The sequence below is a fragment of the Botrytis sinoallii genome (genome assembly GCF_014898435.1).
Source record: "Botrytis sinoallii strain Bc 23 chromosome Unknown BSIN_006, whole genome shotgun sequence".
NCBI classification, from domain to species: Eukaryota; Fungi; Ascomycota; class Leotiomycetes; order Helotiales; family Sclerotiniaceae; genus Botrytis; species Botrytis sinoallii.
Window position 1 is genome coordinate 1,106,953 of NW_024066033.1, and position 22,578 is coordinate 1,129,530.

A 22,578-nucleotide genomic window follows, 5' to 3' on the forward strand; every position below is an offset into this window, starting at 1 on the left:
AGATTGTATTTGACATGATATTTGATGATATATGGTGTGTAGTCTTATGTGATTATGTGATCTCTCTGACATTAAGGGTAGAGATACATCTCTTATCACCACAACCTCAACTTTTACTTCCTGCCATATTACACATTAAAGGTATCTCTCTCTTCCACATTCCTTTCTCCACTTCTCTCTTCCTATCAATTTGACTGATTCGACTTGGTCTTGATAATTTCCTTACTAAACTCCTCGATAATGTGTCTCAACCTCTCCGTGGCCTCGAGATCAATATCCTCTGCATCAGTAGGTATATCTTCCATGGCCTTGAAGTCTTCAGAATCCAACTCCAGCACCGTACCATTAATATTATCCCCCTCACCAACCACCTTCGAGGGATCATTTGACCAATTCATCTCCAGCCACTTCTGATCGGGGCGAAAATTTCGATTGCCCTTAAGATGGAGGTGACATCTGAATTTATGGTGCCACATGAATTTGAGGCCGGAACCACGATGCCAGCGGTGGTTCCAATCGGTGTAAACCCACGATCTTTCGTTGGCGAAAATTGTGGCGGATTCGGGCCAGTATCCGTGGCAGAAGAGATGGTTTGCGGTTTCTTCGTCCATGTCTTCGGTTTTTTCCCGGAGTGTTCTGCAGGTTTCGAAGTTCTTTCCTTCAAGGTCCGGTTGCATCACTCGGCGGTGTACGAGTCCGTCTCGAAGTGTTTTTTCAGGCCACTTGAGTCGTTGTCCACAAATTATGTTAAGATAGCGGGTAAGGGGAGGCATTTCGCGGGTTTGCTAGAATTGAGGTTAGCGGGTGAATTCAAAATTGGGATTCTTGACTTACTTCTGGACAATGCTGTTGAAACATTTCCCAAGCACGAGCTTTTCCTTTTCCTCCTCCTCCCCAGTCCGTAGAACCAAATCCCATATTCATATTAATCAAGTGTTGTTCAGTATCGAGACCTCTATAGTCCTGGCCACTGAAACATGGGAAGTTCAAAGACTTTTCGGGCTTATCGGAGATTATGTTGGTGCGGGACAAAGATACAGAAAGAATGAGGGCTGATCTGTTTTCTGCGCCGAATGTAAATTCTTTGCCATTGACGTAATCCATCTGGGGTTTTCTGAGCCTTTTCAATTCTTTATAGTTTTCCCAAGAGTCTCTCTTGATATTTTCTATATCAAACCCGTGCTTGGGGAGCTTTTCGATGCCGATGAGTTTCTTTTCATGATTTCCAGAGTCCAGCATCGTGTAACAGTTGACTTGACACAATGTGTCAGGCGCATCGTCAGGACAGAATCTATCTGCGGAAAATTTCGCATCGAAGCATCTTTTCTGAACATTGTCTCGAAACATTTTGGGTTGGCACTTCATGTAACATTTGTTGCTAGCCCAACCAGCAGAAATTAAATAACCTGAGATCGTTTGGCTAAACTTCTGAGCTTCCGCGGAGATGTCAACACGGTCGAGTCGGTGAACCATCTCCTCATAATTGGCGTTCAACATCCAATCGCTCATCTTTAGATCCAAATCTACTTCCCCAAGTCCATTGAGCGCTCTGAAGACGCCACTGATGTCTTTGATATATTGCTTCATGATTTCACTTATGTGATATTTGGAGTCGCTAATACGAGTCATAGTATCGCTTCCATCAGCAGCCTGACCATCTATGTGGCCACAGTAAAGGTCACTCGTATATGTCATACTTGTGAGGCGCAAGAATTCGAGAGCAGTATCTCCTTCATTGCCTGCTCCAAACTTCTTATACTTGTAGTCATGCTCCATTGGTAATGTAAAATCCAGAATCTGTTTGAACATACTGAGAATGGTAAACGGCTCAGCCTTGTTGAAGTCAGTGGCAGGCCCCCCGCATTTACCTTCAATGCCGACCGCTTTTGCCAAACTCAACATGAGGAATTTTTCCGTGAATTGATATGTCATATCGATAAAAAAGGTTTTAATCTTGCATTGGAGAATTGCCTTGCTGTTGCCTTGCTTGGTGAAGTCTACGATGATAGTGTCGATTCTTGGCAGCACAAAATCCTGGGCGCGTTTGAGCGCGTTCTGACAGTTGTTAGTACCAAGGAAGGTTGAACAATCATGAATAGACTTACTAGTGTGTGAGATGCAGTGCGGAAGGTCATGTAGTAGCTCATAGCGGCCCAGTATCTTCCCTGAGCTTCTTCGAGCCTCTTGTCCCGAGGCATTTCCGGTTCCGTGGCATCCATAAATTGCAAAATCTTCAGAGGACTTGGCAATGAAGAGCAACCATTGTCGGGATCACAAAACCAGTGAGGCATGCCGAGCTTTTCTTCTCCGTACCGAGCCGAGAGACTCTTCGCACTAGCAGTGTCCTGCAGTGCCAAAGCTTCCCAATCTTTGTATTTCTGGACCCAATCGGGGATCTTGTCCATATTATCTTCAATCATTTTGAAGCTTCCATTATTAGCAATTAACACCAGTTCATTAGGTGTCCATTCTCCAGTTCTCTTTACGGTGCTGACACTATCATCTGCAGCGACCGAAGGGACGAGCGCTGATGCATTTCCTTCTGTAATGCTGAGCCTGCCATTCACGATCGCAGAAAAGACAATATTCGGGGCCCATGCCCCGATAATGAGCAATCGTGAAAGACCCTTCATGTGTATTGATCACAAGAGCGGATATGTTTGATGTTGGGTTGGGAGTTGAAGTATGAAAATAACGAACATAGAGAATCAAGCAAATTTTAGTATGATATTACAGACAATGTGTCCTTTATAAACAAAAATGTATTCTTAGCTTCCTAAAATCGGAGTCGAAAATTACGGGAGGAAATGGACCACATATGTAGATCTTTTTGAAGTAGAAAATAGTGTGAATTAAATGTAACTTGAACCTGGATGACGGGTGCCGAGAAAGATCTAATTAGATTTAAGGAGTCAACTAGAGAGGTTCGATGGAAGAGGAGAAATCTCATCTACTAAAAATTTCGGAAAGCCGTGATTCCGGTCACTTGCTTCAATATTGAAAGGTAAGTACTAAGAATGTCATAATAGATACCCGCAACGGGAGAGCTAAAGTCCTCCAAAAGAAGCTCGTGTAGAGATAGGCAGAGTCATCTAACAACTTGATGATGTCGTAAAAACCCTAAGGGGTTGCTATGGCAATAGCTGGTCAAGTCTTGCGGGTCAGTTGTTGGTTTGTATATAGTGAGCGAACTTTAATAAACTAGTCTCAAAACCTCATTCTATCAGAAGCCAATATAGTTTTCCATGTATGAATCATGATCCCCTTCGGCTACAGAACACCCCTGCTAGAAAAATTATCAATTAAATTACTTTCTCCCCAATATGCAACAGTTCAGGAATGTATGAACCTAGCGGTATTTCTGCATATACGCAGAAGCAGTCGTTCTTGTAGGTGTGAAAAGGGTATAGAATTATTAATGCTATGCATCCAGATAATATTTGATCTATTATAGCCGCACGTTCTATGTTCATTTCTAACAGCGCTGTACAATCTGAAATACCAGCTGTTCACTTGATACATATCAGATCCTGGTGAAAGCGGATTATTATGACGGACGATGTTCAGCAAACGTCAACACAGTAGAAATTCGATGTCCGATACAGCTCCGGACTTTGGATGAGTGACACAAGTGATGAAGGCCAAGATCTTTGCATTTCCCACAAAGGCTAGTGAAACCTCCGACTATTGAACTGCTATTGACTAATAACACAAAAATACCCCCACAAAGATGAAGTAGCCAATGGGGTAACTAATTGATAAAAGCAATTTACTCACACCAGCCCCGAGATCTTGAACCTTAAACGCACAATCTTTAGCCGTTGAGTGGGTGGTAGTAGAAAAAACATGTGTAGCAGCAAATGAACGGCCGCCAAAGCTCAAATAGACTTTGGCTAGTGACGAACGTCAACTACTGCACAACATAGTGATCGACAACTTTTGAGCTAAATCCCAAAACAAGAACATCTTTTGAGTTCGTGGAGTCACGAGATGAGTCAAGTAGTCAATTTTCACAGTTCATACATTGACGACATGACAATGACGACAACAATCTGATCTGGAGATAGTGTCAACACTTGATAGCAACTGTGGATCGAACCAAATTATCAAGGTACATTATGGAATCATCTTGACGTCTCCTTTTGGATTTTCAACCGAGTAGGAAGGTGGGGTATGAGCGGAAAGAGAATAACTAGCTAAAATGCACGAATATAGCGGCACCTCAAATCTTGGAAATTCATCTTCGGTCGTCGAAATTGCCCAAGTATTGAGTACCAGTACGGTAAGATTTCAATTCTCTCGGATCTCGTCATGGAAGATGTAAAGAAAGCATGGTAGATATCGCAAATAGAATTCTTCATATCCTAAAGCTTGTCGTGTGAACATTATTTCCCCCAAGCAATCATTGATCGCACCTCCCATATACGCCACAATAACATTGATTGGGCTCTGGGCAATGCATGGCATCCCTCCCAAATATGATATGCCAAAGATATTCCATAACTCTCCCACTTTCTCGGTCCAGTAATGGAGTTTGGAGTACCCAATCCCGATAGTGTATGTACTCCTCCTTTTTTCTTTGCAATATCTGTAATTTCGAAACCGCAAATTGAGCACAACATGTTGCGCCGATCTCTGCGGGCATAGCCGTATCGTTCCCGAATACTTGCATCCAGATCTCCGGGCTGATGTGTGTGTTAGGGGCAACATCTGATAGTGCACAGCCGGGCTTCAAAGCACATCGAAGATTTACGTAGCCTTGTCCTTGTACAAAATCAAGGTTGAGAGTGTTTAAAGAAACAACGTTATCGTGACCAGCTACGTCTGTGTGCCATGCATCCCACCAACCATTTTGGTGGGCATGGAGGAACGCGCTTATCGAAGGAAGCTTATTGTAATTGTCAATGATATATGTGAGATACACTATTGACTCATGGCCTTTGTTTGGCGTATGTAGTTTGGCATCTGGATCGTCAACAGAGTAAATGTATGACTGCCAACTTTACATTTCATGACAATTAGTATTGGTCATAAGTATTTCGCAATTGGGGCATTGATATGAGTTTCACTCACTCAGGTAAAAACTCCTCAACCCAGCTCATGTCTTCAGTCTTTAAGTGCGGAATCACCACAGCTCTATCTTGTCCGGTCTTCACTGGCCGAGGAATGTACCCATCGATTGACGCACCCACGATATCGAAAACAGTAAAGATATTGCGCAGATGAAAAAACACGAAAAGAAGATTGAAAAAGAGTACTATCGCAATGATAGCCACTCTAGTGGCGCGTTTCATAACCTCAACATTCCCTTTCACAAAGCACCGTGATACTCGAGACAATTGATGTATTCACCTGGATTGAAAACTTGGAAAGGAAGAAGATTAAGGGGAGGGGAGAAAAGGGCACAATCGCTGGGCACCTGCTTTAATAGGAATTCGTTTGGATCTACTCAGATTATCCATACGATATCCCATTGGGTACCCATTCCCAGATATCTACGAGACCCTTGGTAGTCGTAGCTCATGGATAATCTCAAATGATTTTTTTCAGAGACGCGTAAGGTTACCCTGAGCCGCAACTTGTAAGAGTTATGGAACCTACTTACCGCACCCCTTTCATTTTTTGATCCTTTTATCATAAAATTAATAATTATTCAATACCATATTATTTATTAATAGAAATTTGATATTTTATTAATAAACAATAGCTAATCCTTATACTTGAATTATATCCTCTAATTTATATACTAATCTCTCAATATATGATCTAAAATCCATTAGATCTATTCTCTTCCAAAGTATTAATAACTTACATCTTAATTCTTAAATAATAATAAATACAAAGAATAGTTTTTTCAATTCTTCTTTCATCCAATACTATACTTTCTCGATTGGATTGAAATCTAGAAAAAAGGGAGGCCAATTAAAACCTTATACACTATACTCTAATTGAGTTAATTGAGTATACCCGAAATAAACCTTCAATTATTTTCTATAAAAATAAAAGAGGGATTTAGTTTATCAAATAGTAAGAAAACTATTGTTTTTATTATAAAATAATATAATAATATATCTTTTTGAATATATATATAATAAAGTTCTATATTAGTATCGAATCACATGATCAAAAACATGTGATCGTCACTTATAAGCTTCTGAAAGCAATTATATGAAAACGATTATATTTAGCTTTCGAAAACAATTATTATTAGTTTCCGAAAACAATTATTAATAAAGAATATGAAAAGGAGCTTTATTTTAAAGGAATAGCCGGATTAGGAAGAGATTTATAAGAGATTAACGAAAGCGGAAAACTAGATTGAATTGGAAAAAGTATAAAATTGTCACGGGACCACCTCTGGGAGCATTCAGAAGCTTTACCGCTATGCCACAAAAGCATAAAAGACTAGGAGGTAGAACTAGAAGTTCTACCTTGCTCTCACATATATAGCAGGACAGGACAGGATAGGACAGGATAGGAAGGGCTAGTGTCACTTCGTGACAAAAATAAGAGCTTTTTTCCTCTTAATATAGAATAAGAAATTCGATATTAATATATAGATTTATAAATATCACGTGTTTTTATTGCTTTTTAGTTGTTAAACTGAGCTAGCTTTCCATAATAGACTAATATTAGTCTATTCCCTCTTATATTCTATTTATACTAAATACTCATATACTAGCTCATGACCTACGAAAAAAACAATAGGCTCAAACATTTGATTATAATATACTGAACTAATAATACCTTTGTATTTGATTCTTTTTCTAGAAAAACTAATGGAAATTTATAATCCTAGTCGATTACATTCTAGATTATTACTGATACCCTTTCTAATCGATATACTGATTTGATATAAAAAGAACATCTCTTTTCCTTTATTTTTCTAGTAATTCAAATCCTTCCATTTTTTTCTATCTCAAAAAAGTTTTTATTTGATTAATGTGGTTTATCACTGAATGGGCCATATCACCGAATGGGCTACTTTCACCTCAATTCGCACTCTTCATATTCAACACACGTTTTATCAACCATTTATTATGGAATCTATAAATAAAGAAGTACATTTACTTTTAGCTATCGAAGCTTTTCAAAAAGATAAAAAATTAAGTATTCGAAAGATTGCTAAGCTATATAATATACCTTATACAATAATCAATCATAGAATAAACGGTTTAACTCTATATACAAAGATTCAAGCGAATTATTATAAAATTATAAAATTAGAAGAGAATATGATTATTAAATATATATTTGATATAGATTCAAGAGGATTTTTATTTAATATCAAGAATATAGAAAATATAACAAATTATATTCTTGAATCGAAGAGTTCGAAATATATTGGAAAGCTCTAGACATATCGATTTGTATAATGTCGAATCGAATTAAAGATATGTTTTAATTGTATTTATAATTTCCAAAGAGCTCTCTGCAAAGATCCTAAGCTTATTGAAGATTGGTTTCGAGTGGTTGCAAATATAAAAGCGAAATATGATATTTTGGATGGCGATTTCTATAATTTCGATGAAACAGACTTTATGATAAGAATTATATCTATAGTAATAATTGTTACTAGTACCAAAAGATGCGGCAAAAATAAATCAATATAGCTAGATAATCAAGAATAAGCTATAGCAATAATATATGGAAATAGAGAGGATAAAACTATTCCCCCATTTCTAGTAGTTCAGGGACAAGTTCACCTCTCCAATTGGTATACCGAAATTGATTTTCTTGCGGATTGGGCTATTAAACCTATATCTAATGAATAGACAAATAATGAGATAGGTTTAGAATGATTGAAATACTTCGATAAGTATATTAAGAATTGAAGAAAGGGCAGATATCGAATATTGATATTAAACAAGCATGAAAGCCATAGAACAAGAGCTTTTCAGGTATATTGCAAAGAGAATGATATTATATACTTGAATCTATTACTATATTCAAGTTATTTAACTCAATCACTTGATATAGATTGTTTTAGGAATCTGAAATGTTTATATAGTAATCAAATTAATAAGTTTATTAAGGTATATATCAATCATATTTCGAAGGTTGAATTCTTTATAGCTTTTAAAGCTATATATAAAGAATCAATCACTTCTCAGAATATGAAATTAGGATTCAGAGGAATAGATTTAATACCCTTTGATTCTGATACTGTACTTTTAAAATTAGATATTCGAATTTGTACACCTACCCCCCCCTCTTTCGATCTAGATTAATGGATTTCTCAAACCCCTTATAATCCAACTGAAGCTTTTTTTTAATCAACTTTAATGAAATTTTGAATAACTCGATATTAATTAAATTCTTCTATACCTATATTCGAGATTGTATTAATTTTAGCTAAAGATACAGAGAGATTAACTTATAAGAATACATTTTTGAGTATAGAGATTTGTATATTTCAAAAAGCAAATAAGGTATTAAGTAAATATCGATATATGAAAAAAACCCAATTGTATTAAGGAGGAGTACTTATTGAACAAAAGGCTTTTGATATATTATCTCAATAAGAGGTTGATATTCAGATTCAATACAATGAGTATTAAAAAGAGAGGAATTCTAATAGGAAAGTACTTTTTATTCAGTATTATAGTAAATACAGAAAGACAAATGATAATATAAGAATCTATCAAAATAATATAATAGATCCTAGATTATTAGATTCTTAATAGTTTTAATTAATTGATTCAATCGTTGTTGAATAATATAGGTTTGAAGATGTGAATTGAGGTGAAAGTGGCCCACTCGGTGATATGGCTCACTCGGTGATAAACCACGTTATATAACCTTTCTCCAATTTCTTTCCCCTAACCTAGCAACAGTAATATTACTAGTTCCTCACTATCAATAGATATACACAAAATCTAATCTCTTTTTTGCTTGTTATCTTGAAATAAAGATTTAGAATATACTATATAACATTTATAGCCATACTTGTATAATTCCCAACAAATTATATACATTGAAGCTTTCACCCCTAGTACATTCCGAACCTACTCAAAAATCATTCTTCTTCTACCCCAATCTTTATTTAAATACTTTATAATTCATCAAATCTCTTTAGCTATCATCATAAAAGATTAATATACCTTCCCTTTGCATATAATCCTATAAGATTTAGATTTAATTATATCTCTTACCGTACTTCGAAATACACCTAAATTTTTCTCGATTCAAGTTTAGGATTTTCTATTATCACATATCTGAAACACTTTAACTCAACAAGGAGTACCCCAATTTTAATGAAATTTATAGAAATCATTATTGTTGTTAAATTGAACTGATATTTTGAAACTGATTTTAAAAAATAATGATTTTTGGGTTTTTCATCAAATATTTATAATAAGGTATTGAAAATAAAGTGACTGGAAAGAGCTCGCTTAAATGTGCGGTAAGAAGGTTCCAGAACTCTTACAACGATTTAACCCCCTCCCCATCAGTGCGACGACATTTCCCCAGGAAGTGAGTGCTTCTTGATGGCAAAAGACGCATGTTATCAGCATCTGACATTCACAAGTATGGGTGATAAAGCCGACCCGTTAGACGGAGAGAATTCCGAATTGAGAAATGGCTACTCCGTAGATAAATAGATCAATGTGGTAATTGGAAGTGGCTTCCAGTCGCATCTCGAGAGATTGTGATATTTTCACCGGTGGATCTTCGGGTTTAAGATTGGCAGCGGCACCAAGTCCATTTTCCCCGTAATAAATTTGGTGATCGCTCAATGGATTGCGTGGACTTTTGATAACTCGGTGCCGAGATGTTATCGCAATTGACTTTTCTACTTGTATACACCGTTGAAATACTATATGATGTAAATGTATACAGTAAATTCATTCTATTCACAATGTATCGCTTGAGGGGGGATTTCATGTCTACAATCGCTCGCTACCGGGTTTGTCGAATTCAAGATACCCTGAAAATTGGGCGCGCACTGATTGTCGTGATAGGACCATTTGCGCCACGATATATACACATTGTATACATCTAATCACCCACACACGTGTGCTCTATTCTCTTCAAATTCCATATCAGTAATTGTGAATTACTTCTTTCATATCACCATAATTCAAATTTCCAGTCTTGGCCAATCTTGGCCAGTCTTGGGAACAATTCAGCAAGACGATTTTTCATTCTCAGAATACATCATAATTATACCTCCACTTTCTACGAAACGCTTATGGCGTAATTCTGGTCAATGCTAGCTAGCTATTGCAACGACATCATATCAAAAAGCTTTGATGATATCTGCAGCCTTTTCCGCCACAGCATACACCAAGGATTGGATGTTCCCACGTGGAATCAGTGGGAAAATACTTGCATCAACCACGCGTAAATTACTCGTACCGTGAACGATCAGCTTATCATTTACAACACCCCCCTTTTCCTTTGGTAGCATTGCAGCGGTACCACAAGTGTGATAAGCAGTCACGGCAGTGTCAAGGACGTACTTCTTGGCTCCCTCAAGAGTATGGATATGGAAGGAGTCTGGGTGGTTTCGCTTCCCGTCAGGTTTGAAGAAGGCCGAGAGTTCTTTCGTTTGACGAAGTGTCTCGAGGGTCTGTATATGACGCGCGAAGATCTCGAGATCAGCAGGATGCAATAGGAATCGTGGATCAATGTCAGGTAGATCATCAACATTTGATGAGGAGATGTGAGTAGATCCTCGAGAGAACGGGTGACTTTGGCAACAGCCAAGACTAGCAAAATTTTCTGGTTGTAGATCTGACCCTACAAAACTCTTTCCCCCCTCATGTAGATTCGTTTGAGCGAGAAATATTAACCAAGCCGCCGAACATTCTCCTGGACTTTCGATGATCGAACGTACAGCTTCAAAATGTTCCACATCTTGGGGCTTTGGAGGGTACTTTTGGAGTATACTCGTTAGTAGTTCCGCCTGTTTTTAGCGACCTTCCTCGTCGGAAAATTCCAGGATGGGCATGAATGCGTGAGATTGTACTCCACCAATAGTAAAGGGACCTGATTTATTCTCGGTGTACAATTTCTGAGCAAGTTCCAACGCCTGGGGCTCTTGGCGCAACAGAGGATCGCCAGTTGGTACTCCATCAACAACCTCAAAGCTAACACCCGTCATTAAATGATCCTGCATATTTTCTCCTACGCCAGAATTACTAATGACGACCGGAATGTTGTGCTTCTTGAGCAAACTTTCATTTCCTATGCCTGATAATTCAAGCAGTTTGGGTGTGTTGAACACTCCAGCGGCGAGAATAACTTCTTTGGTGGCGGTAAATTGCTTAATCTCACCGTTAGCAGATGCCAGTACACCAGTTGCAACAACGCCACTGCTTGTTTCCTCGAACAAAATCTTATGAGCTGTAGCGTCAGTAATCAAGTGAAAGTTCGGTCTCTGAAGAGCCGGTATACCATACGCAGAGCCTGCGTAGCTTCGAGTCTTGGTAGCAATATCGACCGTAGCTGCATTGCTATATGCCCCAGTCGAGTTTCCAGAGAAAGGATCTATTTAGTGTAAGTTCATGGTATTCTTGGTATGGAACAAGTTCCGCTTGCAGGCAGCCACCACGTACCTCCAGTAGTTAATTTTCCAAAGCCACGAACGCTATCGATCCAGGCCTTGCAAAGCGGATTCTGGATAACTCCAGGAAATGATACTTGAATGGGTCCAGATTTTCCGCAGTAATCTTCATTTATCCAGTCAATACCTAGATGCTCGAGAGTCTCACTGTCGGGTGGTGGTGAAAGAGTATAGAATTTCTTGTAGTATGGAGATAGAGCGGCCCAGTCCCAACCATCGTTTCCTAATTTAGCCCATGAATCGATCTCAGCTTGTGCAGGGGCGATGAAGGATTGGCAATTGATAGCGGACGAGCCTCGAAGAAGCTTCCCCTGCGGCTCGCTGATCGTTCGACCGCCTAGACCTGGCTATTCTACATCAGCTGCTTTCGATATCTCGAAACCATGGGCTCTCGGCTACTTACTTGGGGAACAGAACGGAACTGCCAATCGGCTTCGGAGCCTAGTAGCGTTGTCCAGAAAGCAGGAACCTGAACTCGAGGGTCATCATTACGGTTTACACCCGCTTCAAGAACAAGAACATGCACATCGGAATTCTCGGTCAACCGATTGGCAACGACCAAGCCGGATGTGCCACCTCCGACGACAATGTAATGAGCTTGAGTGATGGAATCTTGGAGAGAGCTCATTGTGTGTAAACATAGTTCGATCAACGGGGAGTGGGTTATGTTGGATTTGTGAGAGGTGTAGAAATTTTCTTAGTGGATGAACAAAATAGCTACTATCTATGTAGAGAGTATCAGATTTGAATTCGAATTCAGAAGCGTTTCTTGCTCTTGCACTTGCACTATATATACTGTAAATATGAATACACTCTAGTAGCATGAAGCACGAAATATTCTTCCCGGGGCAGGGAAATGGGAAATCCACACATCGCATTTTTTAGGACAGGGAATCATATTCCAGTCTGACTGCAAATCCAACGCATCTCTGTGTTATATCTTGTTGGATTGATTTGATATCTGTCGCTACCCCTTCAGCCGTACAACCGAAAGCATAGCGTGAGATTCGGGCATGTAGTTTCGTTGGGCTTTGGTGAGATATTGCCTTATAATTTACCAATACTTACTCTGCGTTCTGAAATATACTATTTATCAGTCCATCTATACCCATGAAACACGCCAACATATTACCAACAAACTCACACAATTAATCATTCCGTATACATCCCGCAAATCAAACCTCGTTCTCAGGTAATGTAAGTAATCAGAACTAAGTCAATTCCGTACCTTTGACAAATTTCTACTCACGATACGCATTCAGAATTACCCGTATACTCGGCTTGTGGGGGGTCATGTTGGGTGATGTTGTTGCTCCGCTGCAATTACTTTCATGTGATGCTCCAACTAGGATCAATGTGCACATAATCCCCCAGATACACCTTCCGCTTCTGTGGATGATTTTTGCTTGGCATGGTGGTTTTGATGACTAACTGCACGGTTTTTGGATACAGAGAAGTATACAGATGTATATTTTTCCTGGAAATGTTCTAGTATCTGAGCAGTACTTGCTGGTGTTGTGGCCTGAGATTGGCTTATTTTGTTTGCGATGTTGTGTATGGAAGGTTTGAGTAAGTAATTTTCGCCAAGTGTCGTTCCAAAAGATTGGAGGGAATGAAATTTTACAGTTATCATCTTGTAAATTACATTTATTCGCTGGAGAACGAAGATGAAGATGAGAATCAGGATGATGACGACGAAGATGTGGATGAGGATGATCCTGGATTCGGTTTTGGAGATTTTGAAGAATTGACCAATCGTGTCAGAAATGCTCGCGGAGGTTGGGTCATGATCCAATGTTCATATCGTCTGTAATGATGAATATCTTCATATGTGATATGGGTCAACGTCCAATCTCTATAATAAATCTCTTCCCAATTCTCGCGAGCCATTATATAATATTCAGATGTGCAACTGATATCTTGGTGATCTTCAATGTGTATCGAAACTCCAACTCTGAAGACTCCCGCGAGTCATTATCAGGATTGAGATCTAAAATCTACATTAGAGAGTACAGAAGTCTGGTCGTCCTTCTTTTCGAATGGTCTTGAAGGATATAGTATTCAAGAATCTTTATGAAGGCGAAGATAATTCTCAATAATCAAATATTAGTTTGATAGATATAATTGACATGCGTGCCTGTCTACACTTCAGTACAGTGTTTCGTGGCCTTGAGTATGATAGAGAGGATACATATAAAGAAGTTCATATCGATAATTTCCCCGCCCAAAAGATATCGTACTTATTACAACTCCAAATATCGAGGACGTTGGGACGACGATTCAATTTTGGAATTTCACCGTCATTTCAATCTACCCCGCATTCCATGGCACTTTTGGAGCAATCTTCATCGCCGATTTTGGTGCACTAGGGAGTCAGTGAGAGCAAAGGGAAGTGAAAGTGGGAGACAAGATCAGGGAGACAGAGAGGGGACAAGAATTAAGTTTCTTCAGAAGCTATATGTGCACCATGTCCATTTTTTGAAACTACAAGAAGCATACATTCATTCACTATTTGTTTTGATGATTGATGGCAAGTTCCAGCGAACAATGGCATTTAATCGTCGCACACACGGAGGAAAAGAGCTTGAGCCAAGTGATCGAGACAGTATTGGTCAAAAGTTCCGTCATTTTTGCTTTCGAGACTGCGACTTTCTCATTCCTTCTGAACATAATTTCAAGATGCAACCCAACAAAGAAATCTCCCAGCCAAACTATATCATCCAAACTTCCTAAGGCCCCAAGCCGTCTCACTAGGTGATGAAATCATTCACACCAAATCTAAACTTTCTTCTCCTTTCGTGCCAATCCGCTGAGCAAAGAGCTCAATCCATCCGCGCTTGAAGAAGCGCTGGCACCAGTAAGCGTACCTGTTCCACCTATCAGTGATGAGATCTCACTTTCCAAGGAAGCAAGTCCCGATGATGTACTTGTTCCACTACCCAAAGAACCCAATGATGAGATTCCACTCTCCAAGGAGCCAAGTCCTGAAGTTGTGTCCGTTCCGGTACTACCTCCAAGAAGAGAACCGAGACCCGATAAGCCGGATGCGGATGCGAGGGGGCTGCTGGATGTACCCAAGCCGAGAAGAGTGTCGAGTTGACGCTTGTGAGTGTTGGTAGGGGCACCGGAGATAAGAGGGAGGGCTGCGATGATGAAGGAAAGATGGAAATGCATGTTGGTATGTTGAGTTTTTGAGGATTGTCTATAGCGAGAAGATTGATTGATTTATGGTATATTGCGAGTTCAGATTGAGAGATTATATGTGAAGTGTGTAAACTGAACGTCAAAGTTGTATGTTCTGTTAGAGTAGGTAGCGAGTGATAGAAAAAGAATGTGAGCGATCTGATGAACAAGAAGTGAAAATGAAAAGCCGGATCATTGCGAAGCTATATACAACAGTCATATTAGAGGGGGTAGAAAAAGCAAGTACATCCCCACGTTTCTGCTTAATCTAACATTGGAATAGAGGCGGACAAGGTCTGGCATTGTTCCACTCTACTTCTCACAAGCTTTATCTTCTATATCAACATTGGACAATTTTCCACATTTCAAAAGTAATGCTCCAGAGGGAGACTACCCAATTGCTGATACCGAGGTATTTTCATCCTCGTTGTAGATATTTATGCGAGTGGAGACACGTTTCTTTTTTGTTCATTTCCTTGAAACTTGCAAAGCTGATATTGAGAACCGAGAACAGGTGATAGATAGACCACTAGTAGGCGTGTGAATTCATGGGATACTTCCAGCTTTCGAAATTTTGGACAAATTCATTCTTCGGTTGTTTCATACCAGAATCCACAATTTGATTATTCCATGTCTCATGAATATTAACTTTAACTATTCTTAAGATACAAGATCCGGTATATCAAGATATACTTGCAAGTCCATATTGCAGTATCCTGTTAGTCCGTATACCCAATGGTAGAAACTTCAACCTAGGATTTCATCCTGAGAACACATGTATGAAAGCTTCCATTGACGTCACATTGCCCGAGTGGTTCAATTACAGGTCAGGACAGAACTCAGTTTTACTGCACAGTGAACCTTGTCATCGATGCTCATGGAGCTATGTAAATAAAAACATGGTATGAAATAATTTGTTGCCTAGTATAGAATTGAAACATAAATGAAAGTTCTGTTCATCTCTCCGTCGTTACGCATTCCCTGCCCCGCACTTTCCCATCTCAGCCTCAAATCTCTAAACAGCACCAGTCAATCCAGAAAGAAGACCTGCACCCGCAGCTCCAGTTCCTGTGGCTCCGGTGGCTCCGGTGGCCCCGGCACCAATTGTGTTTACACCACCGGTCAAACCACTGATAAGTGTGTCCTACTCAGCTCATTAGTAACCATCATCGAGATGAAAAGGCAAAGAGAAGACTCACTATTCCTTGAGCTCCTCCAGCATCAGCGGTGGTAGCACCACCGGTAGCTGTCGTGGCTCCTCCTGTGAGGCCGGATAAGAGGTCACCATCACCGGTAGCGGTCGTAGCTCCTCCTGTGAGGCCGGATAAGAGGTCACCATCACCGGTCAAGGTGCCTGTTGATCCTCCTGTGAGTCCGGATAAAAGGTCACCACCACCGGTTGAGGTGCCTGTTGCTCTTCCTGTGAGACCGGATAAGAGGTCACCACCACCGGTAGCGGTCGTGGCTCCTCCTGTGAGGCCGGATAAGAGGCCACCACCACCGGTAGAAGTGCCTGTTGCTCCTCCTGTGAGTCCGGATAAGAGGCCACCACCACCGGTTGAGGAGCCTGTTACTCCTCCAAGGAGACTATCGAGCTGTCGCTTGGTCTGCAGTCTTGTTAACATGTGGTCAATGATATGAAGGGAGATGCGCATACGGGTGCGGCGAGAGCCAATGGCAAGATAGCGATGGTGAGTGAGAGACGCATTTTCAATTTGAAATGAAGGTAGTTTGATTGATTATTTGAATTTAAAAGAATGTGATATGTCGAATTTTGTTCGACAAATTTGGTTTGTGAAGATGGAAAATCGAAGAAGGTATCTTGGAATGATAGATAGAGAAGATGATTAAAAAAAAGCAAGCAAACAGATTATATCTTCATCTACTTATAGAAGCCATCGTGCGAGGTTTTCATGACACCTTTGATTTCAGGCGTCTGATAATTTGCAAATACTCCCCTCGGACCTCTCAATGTTCGGTCAGACACTATGTCGTCGATGTAAGTAGGTACACTATACTACTGAACACTGCCGTATCGATGCAATGAGGCATTTCAAGACGACGGAACTTTGCGTTGTTAGCACAAGCACGTTTTGAAGATCTGAAGGTCTGATGGTCTGGGGACGCATGTGGGGAAATCAGATGAATGAGGCTTTTTTCGTTTGAAGGGTTGTGCTCGGACACGGGATGGACCATATGAAACGTAATGGGGATTCGGAGTTTTGATACAGCCTTAATACATATTTCTTTTTTTGGCTATGCAGATATAGAGTGATGATCGATTGCAGATCAGACGATTCATGGAATTAATTTCTTAATTTGTTTTGGCACATAAAACTTCACCATGACATGACCACAACAACGAGATCCAAGCAATCAATCCTGAGTAATGAACAACATTATGAAAAAATCAAATATAGAAAAGCTTTATGCTCATCCAAACTCTAACCTGACACTTGATGTTTTGGCCTTGGCTCCTTTGGCGCATTGGACATCAAGGCTGTCATCTACCGGTATTGATTCGGTACTGAATTTGTACTGTAGTGTAGCACGTCAGAACACCATGAACTTGCGATTGATCTTGAATATTAAGATTGAATTTTGTATGGACTTAGGGTGGGCTAAGAGTATCAAAGAGTATCCCAACAGTGTTCAAATCCTCTCTCCGAGGTTTTTAGGTTCACATTGCAGGCATTTGGTATGATAATTTGGAATCAATATGATCGGTAACTCTCCACGAACATGGACAATCCATTCAAACATCGAAGAATCATATTTTATTGCCTGATCCAGATATCGGACATTTTCAAAGATAGAGATTATGCATGGAATTATATCTCCAAACCTAAGCCTTCGCCAGTAAATGGCGGTTGAGCTGTAGTCGTGCGGCTAGAAGTACCAATCCTCCCAAAAGCATCGTCATTCCGGAAAACAGCGACATTCCAAGGTAACCCCAAACATCGAGAATCTTCCCATTTATAGGTGAGCCCACAAGCCCGCTGCTAGAGTTAGCCAAGTTTGGATCTGCAGGGTAGTGAGCGGGAACTTACGCGATTGAGAGAAACGTCATGACGGAGCCCATGGCAATTCCAAATTGCGTTGGCGGTACCAGCTTTGCTGCACAAACTCCTTGAAGACTGATAATTGCCCCTGAAGTAAATCCATAAGCAAGAGAAAATATAGTGATTCCAGCTACAGAAGTAGCTTTTGTCATGCAAGTACAGACTAAGCCGGAGGAAATCGCAGCAATAACGGCAATGTTGTAACATCCAAATAGATCCGCCAATAGAACCGGAATGATGCGAACAAATACACTTGCTGCATTGACAATGCTAATTGTATAGAACGCAAAGTTACTTTCAAATCCAAGAGACAACGCCCAAGGCTCAATGTAGAAGAAAGGCGTGAAGAGGCCAAAGTAAACAAAAAAAAGTCCAACTGCGAGTAACATGAGGACATAATTCTTGACGGAAGAGAAATCTGGGTTTGCCTTGGTATGATTCGCCTTTGTAACAGGTGCTCTGACTAAAAGACATCCGATGGTCAATAGAGGAAGTTCAATGAAAGCAACGATTCGAACTGCCGATTCAAAGCCAACTTCTGTCAAAATTTTGTTCGGGCCAAATAACACCACCCAACGAAGATCCTGATGCTACAATTTCAGGTGCCAGGCCTCGATAGTTGGTGAAGTATTGAGCCGCTATGGTGAAGGCGGGAAGAAGAATAGATGCAATGCCGATACCGAGTAAAAAGCCTTGAGCGAGAAATAATTGGTAGTACTTGCAAAGAGAAGTCATGAACATAGCAAGAAGCATCACAGCACTGCCTCCACATACCAAAAATTGCATTTTTCTCAGTCGTGGTTTCGATCATGGTGAACCTAAGTTGCGTACCTTTGAGCCATATTTGTCATTTAGATATCTAGCAACAAATGTTCCACCAAACATGCAAAAAACGATAAAAGAACCAAGCCATGACATATCCGATGCAAATTTATCGGTGAGCATGTTTTTCGCATAGTACCTTCGAAAAACTCCAAAAGCGGTTATGAAACCTACTGAATAGAACATTATCGAGAATGCACCAATGGCCGCAATACATGATCGAGTATTGGCATTTGGTTATTGGCATTTGGTCAATGAAAGATATATCAAGCAGGGAAAGAGGACACCTACTTCCATTCTGAATCCTGAGGAGTACCCTCCTCTAAAACCTCACTCGTCAGTTCACTGGATGCTAGTTTTGGGTCTAAGAACACTGGTGATTTGAGCGACTTGCCATTGTCCCTGGTTGCATCACTACTTAAACGTATCGGTTGAGGCATGGTACAAGAGAAAGAATAAATGTGCAATCAACTCGTGAATGGATGTCTTGTACATGGATAGGTTATTGTGATGGTATGGAATTGATGCTATCTACTCACCTCGAGATCGAACTTACTTATAATTGAATACTCCACGAAAGATGAAGCTCTGAAAATTCATATATGATCAAGATATATCGGAGGATCTATAGCTTATGGAATTGAAGCAAAGCCACTCACTCAAGATACCTACCTAGTATGTAGGGTAGATTGTTAGAGTAGATTAAGTTTAATCATCTTGAGAATCTTCCCCCTCCTGAGATGTATCTTACAATTGGTACGGTGGGCGGGATATTCCACTGAAGCCGATAAGAATAAGAAAAGTGGACCGGACAGCCCGAGAATCCGCGGAAATTGAGGTGGTGGTCCTCGCTATGGACAACTCCGAGCTAGTATTTTGACATCATCATCGTGTGGGACAGCTTCTTCCATTTTCCCCATACTTTCAATACCACTGTCGATTAATCCATTCAACCATCGGATTTAACTTTTTTGAAATTCTTAGCTCGTTTGCATTGAGTCGGCATGAAGCGATCCTCACCAACCCATCCATTTCAGGACGGGCGTAAGGAAAAAATAGCTCGTCGACAGGACCCTGTCTCATGTCAGTTTTGTCGGACCAAGAAACTCAAGGCAAGAATGCAACTCTAATAACTATGACGAATCGCATTCTGATCTTAACAGTGTGATCGCAGCTTTCCATGCAGTAATTGCAGAGCTCGCAGACTCCCCTGCGTATCAGCTGCAGGTCAAGCAGACGTCCCAAGTTCCCAGCCGATCAATTCTTTCTCGGTAGGATCATCAAGGTTAGTGCTGCTGATTCAATGCGTTTTAGCAGTCTTATCTGATTGTTACTACGATAGTCAAGGGATTGAGGAGTTGAACGCCCGCCTAAAAAGGGTAGAGGAACTTCTAGAAAAAACATCAATGTATCGGAAGTTCAAAAGATACCGCATCTGGTATTGTTTTCCTCTTACATATACTCCGGCATTAAATCCAGGCTGACAAATGATTAGTGGTCTCAACACAAGAAACGCCTGCAGAAGATGCACAAATCACAAATACAGTCTCGTGGTTAGAATCTGATGCTTTCGAGCACCGGGGTCTCCACGAGTCAACAAACTGTGTATTTTCACTTTCCTAAAACTTACCTGCGAAACGCTAACCAGGCAGAATCTTCTCTGTTACGATGGTGAAATTACACAAACTTTTGCTGCTTCCTTTCTAGGTACGTCGGCCACTACTGTACGAACAGGTGTCGACGCACAGAGTTTACGTTCGCTTCCGTCTAGAAAGCATGCGCGAGTTCTTTTCGACTATTTTGTTGATAACATCGTCTGGATCTACCACATAATTCATATACCAACCCTCGAGTCTCATCTGAAAAGATTATATGATGATCTTGACCAGAACCTACAGCCTCAAATCGATCATGTTGCTCTTCTCTCTGCAGTCTTTGCATTGAGTGTGTATTTTCAAGGCGCCGAGCCTCTATCAGAAACTCATCGTTGGACTTTGTTGGCTCAAAAAGCACTGTGTGCTGCTAACTTTATCGGAAAGCCCACTATGGAGTCGATACAAACAGTACTCTTGATAGCACAACATCTTCTGCCTAATATTGGAGGCATTGCTACTTTCCGAGTCCTGTTTACTACGGCAATGCATTCAGCACGTTCACTTGGATTCGATTATCTTGATTCTGCCCAAAGCAAGAAGCGGAGAGTTGGGAAAGAGTTGGATTATGTTGAACTCGAGACTAAACGAAGGATCTGGTGGCATATTGTTTCTACCGATTGGCAAGTTCACTTATACCATTTTGCATGCCGTATCTAACAAGTGCAGGATCATGTCTTTCATGAGTGGTCCGCAAAGCGGCACATATATGATTCACCCACAACAGATGAAATGTGATTATCCAAGCAATGCCAATGATGTCGACATTGGCTCTCTAGGAGACTATAAGCAACCCTCATGTATGGAAACTGATATGACATACTCTACATTCAGATATCAGCTCTCGATAATTTGTCGGGAAATTGTCGACGCGATGCAAAATCTTGGCTGTGAGATACATGAGCTGCCCTACGAAACGGTGTTGAATTTTGACAGGAAGCTGATTTGCATGGTTTCTGAAATTCCTCCGGCTTTTCGTATCGATGCCAAAAGTCGAGCTCGATACAAAGATTTAGACGTAAAATACCCTTTCTTGGCAGTGCAAAGGACTGCGGGGCATTTTGGGATTCAGACCAGATTCACACGACTTCATCGACCTTATCTTGCGCGAGGTACCCATGACCCACGATTCTCTTACAGTCGAATGGTTTGCCTTCGATCTGCTCGCTCAGTAATTGAACTGGGAACAGAGCTTACTCACTGGGGCAAGAAGCAAAATTTCCAGCCAGTCAGGATGTGGACAGTTACGCATCACATTTTTGTGGCTACTGTCATATTAGTAATGGATTTCTGCTTGAACAAAGATGATCCACGGTCTGAGGAAAGAAAAGCGGAGATAATGGATGCGTTTAAAATGCTTGAGAGTTGTCAAGAAACCAGTACCATAGCGAGGAGAGGTCTTGAACAACTTCGAGATATTCTACGAAGGGGGACATCATCTACTGAAGAAGCTTTAGCCCAAGTGCAGAATCACAGAGATGCTTATCACGATGCGTCAAGCTCTATAAACTCATCCAAGCAACGAAATTCGGATTTCCGAATGCCAGAACCAATGGCTCTTTTCCCTGGCCTCAATATCAATGACCCATGTTCAAGAGTAGATTGGGAGAATGTCGACTTCGATACTATCGAGGATATCAATTTTGATACCGATTTCTCAGCTAGTGACTTCGAAGCACTTTTTCACGACGAAATGGCATCGCAATGTGTTTAATTCCCAATTCCCAATTTTACCTTGGAATGTCATCGAGCGATGAACATCGTGACAAAAATTCTCCCGAAGATGATATTTCGCTGGTTTACACTTCAATCATTTATTAAGTTTCCATATGACAACGATGTCATAATCAAAACTTCAAATTTACGAGGCATTAAACGCGCCATCCCTCGATTCCACTCGAGTCACGTGTCATGGGTCAAGTTGGCGCCTCAGCCACGGTCAGATCAGATCCTACCCGGACAACGGAAATGCATCAAAAGTGGCGTAATAAGTTGCAATCCTTTCAATTCATTCGCCGATTCTTGGTACGCTGAGGAGCGAATCTGGCCATGGCATAGCCTGAATTAGTGTTGGTTGGCACAGTTGTGACCTCCAACAGATAGAATTTGAAACACGCGAGGATTTCTCAGGGAAGCGCCAACCTACACAGCCAAATTTGAGCCTCATAATTATTACTGTAGGCGTTTTGATGTTGGGTACTCGGTCAAGGTGAATCGTGATCATCCAACAAATGCCAACATCTGAGTCTGGAATCGTTATATAATCCTATCCTAGCTACGTCCATCA

At 40.5% G+C, this 22,578-nt stretch overlaps 8 protein-coding genes across 8 annotated transcripts; 3 read left to right on the forward strand and 5 right to left on the reverse strand.

Annotated features, from left to right (window-relative positions):
• Positions 1-185: 185 nt before the first annotated feature.
• Positions 186-2,633, reverse strand: EAF02_004104 (uncharacterized protein; the record flags this gene model as incomplete). The annotated part of the gene is made up of 3 exons (XM_038900152.1): positions 186-785; positions 835-2,055; positions 2,106-2,633. 3 exons carry the CDS (start codon positions 2,631-2,633, stop codon positions 186-188), a joined length of 2,349 nt encoding a protein of 782 aa, XP_038759859.1.
• Positions 2,634-4,402: 1,769 nt separating this feature from the next.
• Positions 4,403-5,294, reverse strand: EAF02_004105 (uncharacterized protein; the record flags this gene model as incomplete). Its single annotated transcript, XM_038900153.1, has 2 exons — positions 4,403-5,000; positions 5,074-5,294. The coding sequence occupies 2 exons, from the start codon at positions 5,292-5,294 to the stop codon at positions 4,403-4,405; spliced, it is 819 nt and encodes a 272-aa protein (XP_038759860.1).
• Positions 5,295-10,243: 4,949 nt separating this feature from the next.
• On the reverse strand, positions 10,244-12,200 carry EAF02_004106 (uncharacterized protein; the record flags this gene model as incomplete). The annotated part of the gene is made up of 4 exons (XM_038900154.1): positions 10,244-10,863; positions 10,927-11,496; positions 11,565-11,919; positions 11,976-12,200. 4 exons carry the CDS (start codon positions 12,198-12,200, stop codon positions 10,244-10,246), a joined length of 1,770 nt encoding a protein of 589 aa, XP_038759861.1.
• Positions 12,201-13,184: 984 nt separating this feature from the next.
• On the forward strand, positions 13,185-13,385 carry EAF02_004107 (uncharacterized protein; the record flags this gene model as incomplete). The annotated part of the gene is made up of 1 exon (XM_038900155.1): positions 13,185-13,385. One exon carries the CDS (start codon positions 13,185-13,187, stop codon positions 13,383-13,385), a length of 201 nt encoding a protein of 66 aa, XP_038759862.1.
• Positions 13,386-14,350: 965 nt separating this feature from the next.
• Positions 14,351-14,746, reverse strand: EAF02_004108 (uncharacterized protein; the record flags this gene model as incomplete). Its single annotated transcript, XM_038900156.1, has 1 exon — positions 14,351-14,746. The coding sequence occupies one exon, from the start codon at positions 14,744-14,746 to the stop codon at positions 14,351-14,353; it is 396 nt and encodes a 131-aa protein (XP_038759863.1).
• Positions 14,747-15,626: 880 nt separating this feature from the next.
• EAF02_004109 (uncharacterized protein) lies at positions 15,627-16,396 on the forward strand (the record flags this gene model as incomplete). The annotated part of the gene is made up of 3 exons (XM_038900157.1): positions 15,627-15,642; positions 15,785-15,892; positions 15,975-16,396. The coding sequence occupies 3 exons, from the start codon at positions 15,627-15,629 to the stop codon at positions 16,394-16,396; spliced, it is 546 nt and encodes a 181-aa protein (XP_038759864.1).
• Positions 16,397-17,501: 1,105 nt separating this feature from the next.
• Positions 17,502-18,603, reverse strand: EAF02_004110 (uncharacterized protein; the record flags this gene model as incomplete). Its single annotated transcript, XM_038900158.1, has 3 exons — positions 17,502-17,757; positions 17,806-18,355; positions 18,387-18,603. 3 exons carry the CDS (start codon positions 18,601-18,603, stop codon positions 17,601-17,603), a joined length of 924 nt encoding a protein of 307 aa, XP_038759865.1. The 3' UTR covers positions 17,502-17,600.
• Positions 18,604-19,643: 1,040 nt separating this feature from the next.
• EAF02_004111 (uncharacterized protein) lies at positions 19,644-22,005 on the forward strand (the record flags this gene model as incomplete). The annotated part of the gene is made up of 6 exons (XM_038900159.1): positions 19,644-19,751; positions 19,803-19,924; positions 20,058-20,077; positions 20,135-20,244; positions 20,292-20,914; positions 20,961-22,005. The coding sequence occupies 6 exons, from the start codon at positions 19,644-19,646 to the stop codon at positions 22,003-22,005; spliced, it is 2,028 nt and encodes a 675-aa protein (XP_038759866.1).
• Between the last annotated feature and the right edge of the window lie 573 nt (positions 22,006-22,578).